This window comes from Macrobrachium nipponense, chromosome 22 (genome assembly GCF_015104395.2).
Source record: "Macrobrachium nipponense isolate FS-2020 chromosome 22, ASM1510439v2, whole genome shotgun sequence".
Lineage (NCBI taxonomy): Eukaryota > Metazoa > Arthropoda > Malacostraca > Decapoda > Palaemonidae > Macrobrachium > Macrobrachium nipponense.
Genome location: NC_087213.1, coordinates 32,390,870 through 32,395,435, shown reverse-complemented (window position 1 = coordinate 32,395,435; position 4,566 = coordinate 32,390,870). Strand labels below are relative to the sequence as shown.

At 39.4% G+C, this 4,566-nt stretch overlaps 1 protein-coding gene across 1 annotated transcript in view; it reads right to left on the bottom strand.

The window, feature by feature from the left end:
• Positions 1–357: 357 nt before the first annotated feature.
• LOC135198585 (protein PRQFV-amide-like) overlaps positions 358–4,566 on the bottom strand; it is a 174,314-nt gene continuing 170,105 nt past the window's right edge. Inside the window, 3 exon segments of the mRNA XM_064226306.1 lie at positions 358–1,493; positions 1,496–2,812; positions 3,200–3,337. Coding sequence (XP_064082376.1) covers positions 864–1,493; positions 1,496–2,812; positions 3,200–3,322 — 2,070 coding nt within the window. The 5' untranslated portion in view covers positions 3,323–3,337 and the 3' untranslated portion in view covers positions 358–863.

Below are 4,566 nucleotides of genomic sequence, written 5' to 3'. Positions count from 1 at the left end.
TTGCTTTTTTTCAATTTGCTTTCTTTGATATACGTTAGATTTCATTGGGGTCCCTCGAAAGTGTTCATTTCCATAATGACGAACCAACCTCTTATACCATAATAAGTATTGTGTATGCTTCTGGTCCTTCTTAAGCAGATGCCGTAATTATTTCACACTAGATCTATGTCTTCTGTAAATATTTTGTAAGGTATCGTATGAGATTTCAAGAAGTTAAAGATCTCAGATTATAAACCCATTTATTTATTCATTTATATATATAGATATCTGCGTATATACTGATAAACAAAAATACATCCCAGAAGATTCAGATAGACTTGAGCACCATGATAAGTATTATCAATTAAACAAATAGAATTATTTTCAATTAGCAATAAAGGTTTTATTGAAATATGTTTAACATCTCTATTTTTAATGACATATTGCCAAAGATCAATGCAATGCTTTACACTATTTTTTGGTTGTTTTACCATCTTACTGATTTCTCTCATTAAAATGATGCTAATTGAATCTAGTTCACTCCTTAGACTTCATGAATTACAGGGACACAATTTCACTATTAGTCTGATGACATAAGAAAGAATTGAAAAGGCATTTCATGGAAAAATATTACGCTATCTTTATATAAAGTAAATCGACACGTTGCGAGTTTCAGATCATCAGTAAAACTAACATTTGCTGCTATGCTATATATATATAGACTTATGTACATATATAGAGCATTGAACTGGAACAAAGGTCGTCATAAGGAGTGCACTAATTAACATGTCCCATGGAAACACTAAAAAATAAACCGGCGTCTTACTGAAAACTAAAAATATGTATATGGCAGCTCAAGCGCGAGCCACATCTATAGGATACGCCTAGGAAGAGCCATTTGGTTCTGGTTCTTGGAGTTCTTGTTTGTCGTCTGTAGCCTCTCGCTTTCCAAGCCCAAAGCCGTAAGAACCAGGAACTCTCTTTCCGAGACCGAATGAGTAAGACCCCGAGCGTCTGCCGAGACCATTTACAGAAGAAGAAAAAGAGTCGTCGTCATGTGCGCCAGCGCCGTCGGTGAATGACCCTGATTTTTTTCCAAGACCGAATGCATAAGGGCTTGACCTTTTTCCTAAGCCGAAGGCATAAGGTCTAGACTTCTTTCCTAGCCCAAAAGCGTATGGACTAGACCTTTTCCCAAGGCCAAATGAATAATGTCCAGCTTTTTTACCCAAACCGAAGGCATATTGGTTTTCACGTTTTCCAAGGCCAAATGTGTAGGGACCCGCTCGCTTTCCTAGACCAAACTGATATGTTCTAGATCTTTTTCCTAATCCAAAGGAGTAGGCGTCTGGTCTCTTCCCCAGACCAAATGAATAAGGAGAGCGCTTTCCAAGACCGAAAGCATAGTGGCCTCCTCTTTTACCGAGGCCAAAGGCATACTGACCAGCTCGTTTACCAAGTCCAAAACCGTAAGAAGATGCTCTTTTTAATTCTTCCTGGTACTCTGATAAGTCGCGTCATCATCGTCATTATCAATGGCATCAGTTTCCCCATCTTCGTCATCATATAGTTCATATTCTTCGTCATCTTCGTCATCAAATATGGAATCATACTCCCCTGATCTCTTGCCTAAGCCAAAGGCATACTGCTGTGCTCGTTTCTCGAGTTCCTCATCAAGATCTCTTTTCCCAAGCCCGAATGCATAATGCTGAGGTCTTTTACTCAGATCAAGAGCAGACTCTCTCTTCCCAAGTCCAAATGCGTAATGTTGGGGCCTTGCGTTTAGGTTAAAGTCCGATTCTCTTTTCCCGAGTCCAAATGCGTAGTGCTGAGGTCTTTTATCTAAATCCAGGTCTGAGTCTCTTTTACCAAGTCCAAATGCATAGTGCTGAGGTCTCTTTTGTAGGTCAGTGTCAGATTCTCGTTTGCCAAGACCAAATGCATATTGCTGAGGTCTCTTGTCTAGGTCTGCTCCCCTTTTTCCAAGCCCAAAAGCATAATGCTGAGGCCTCTTGGTGAGATCAAGATCAGAAAATCTTTTGCCAAGACCGAAAGCATATTGGCCAGGTCTTGTCTGAATATCAGAATCTCGTTTCCCTAATCCAAAGGCATAGTTTTTAGGTCTTTTATCAAGATTGAAGTCTTCCCTCTTACCGAGGCCAAAAGCGTAACTGCTAGGTCTTTTAACAAAATAATCCTCACGCTTACCCAGTCCAAATGCATAGTGCCTCGGCCTTTTCTCCACATCTGCGTCCGCTTTGCTAGAATCTAAGTCTTGGACATCATCATCTTGGTCGAAATCCCGTTTGCCTAAACCAAAAGCATATTGTTGGGACTTTTTATCGATATCAGTCTCTGATTCTCTCTTGCCAAGTCCAAAGGAATAAGAGCGATCTCTTTTCTCATCATCTGGAACCCGTTTACCTAAACCAAAACTAAAGGTCTTCGATCTTTTTTCTTCGTCTTCTCTCTTTCCAAGCCCAAATGCGTATTGACCTCTCTTCACCTCATCTATTTCCTGGTCAGGGACTGCTTCCCTCTTGGTTCGTATGGTGGAGAATTCAGCTGGTTGACTGCTGTTGGTGTCCTCTGGGATGGCTTCGCGGGCACTTCTCTTACCTAACCCAAAGTTGTAGGTGCCAGATTTCTTCCCAAGCCCGAAGGCGTACAGTCCCTCCCGCTTGCCCAGTCCGAAGGAGTAGGCTCTGTCTCTTTTTCCCAGACCAAAGGAATATCCTGGACTTCTCTTGCCGAGGCCAAATACATAATCATTATGTCGCTTTCCATAGTCCCACCCATAATTAGACTGTGGTTCATACTGTACGTCATTTCCCTGGAAGATGAAGAAAAAACTCATTACAGACAATTCTTCAGTAACAATAAACTGATTAAATTAAAAGATGTAAAATATTTAATATCAAATCCATGATCCATTTCACGGCCTCAAAAGTAAAGTCTGAAATAGAGTGCTTTGTAGCTTCTGAGTGCCTTAAAATGAGTATTTGAAACTCATCATTAACTTGTCCTCACAAAACCTACTCAGATGCCAAAGGTATTATCCTATGTGCCTACCCATCTATCATCCTTGTGGAAGACTGCATAATCACTGAGTCTAGTTAAATTTCTATTGGAATATATGCTAACCAAAAGCCATTTACAACTTTCGTCTGTCTTAGACAGACGAGACTAAGTCTAATCGTCCGTTTGTTGCATGACTCACCTCATATATCTCTTCAGTGTCATTGTCATAGTAATCTTCTTGGGATCTGGCGCATCCGCCTAGGAGTAAGACAAAAGCTGCGATGACTGAGTATGCTCTGAACCCGCCATAGCGTACCACCATCCTAGTACGGCCGTCCTGCAAAGGAAGAATTAAAATAAGTCCACTATGTTCACTTCCGTCAGATTTCAACTTTTCATAAATGTTATTCCTGAAAGATGCCATTATTCAATAAATACATCAATTGGATTTGTTTATGCATAATAATACCTTAGACTGACACTCGCTCATGATGAATAGTTTTTGAAAAGGATGTTTCCCAAAGTATACGATCGTTTTTTAAAGTAACCTATACTGCGAATGATACTTAACGATAAACTAAAACACTCGAAGAGTGCATATCTTTTGCAGACCAGTTCTCCAGAAAACCTTACACAATATGAATGATCTTTGTCAACAAAATGACCAAGCATCATGATTCTCAGATAGCATCATTCATTATAAAACTGCATACTAAGCGAGAGAATTTCCTAGTCTGCATGGACATCACTGCACAATGGTTATCTGTTCGTGTTAACGACCCTTTAGATCAACTTTCTCTTTTCATGATCGAAAAATGTATCTTTTTGGAGGGATTTCCTCACACCTTTTTCAAAGTATTTTCTTGAGTTTCTATCTTACTTTAACTGACTGACGACCGATATGCAACGCACGTCTGCTCTTTCGAGCGCAGCCGACACTTATCCACAGAGTAACCTTTCCTGGCTTTTTATGTATTCGTGTCTACATTTCAATAAAAGGTCCAGCGTGTTTTTTTTACCAAAATGGCAAAACTTGATTGGTATATGGTAAGTGTATCAAGTTTTCTTTAATTACAAAACATAAGCGTTCTAAGATGTTTCTCTTTATTACATTTATGTATTTATCTCCCTCTCGCTCTCCATTTCTGGTCTGCTTCATAAAACGGCGTTCACTAACGGCAGTGAAACTTGCAGTTGTGAGGTAAATCATACATTGATTAGGAAAGGCGAAGTGATGATGGAGCAAGGATGATTTAACTGTTTAGTGATTAGTATATCATTACAGCATAATTACGATCTCTAACTAACTTTGAGTTTACGCATTTAGTATGAATAGATATGTATGTCCCATAGTTTTGCCTTCATTGTTACATTTGCTGATGCTGCTCTTTCCTTCCGCGATCATGGGTCGTTTGTCGTACTAAATCGGACTTTGAAATGATGGGATTCGGCAGCCTGCTGCAAATTCAGAAACTCCATGTAATTAACGATTTGTTTCTTTTTCAGCTCTTAATACTTTATTCTCCACTTGGAGGTTAATACACATTTCGGAGTTTAAATCCTTCA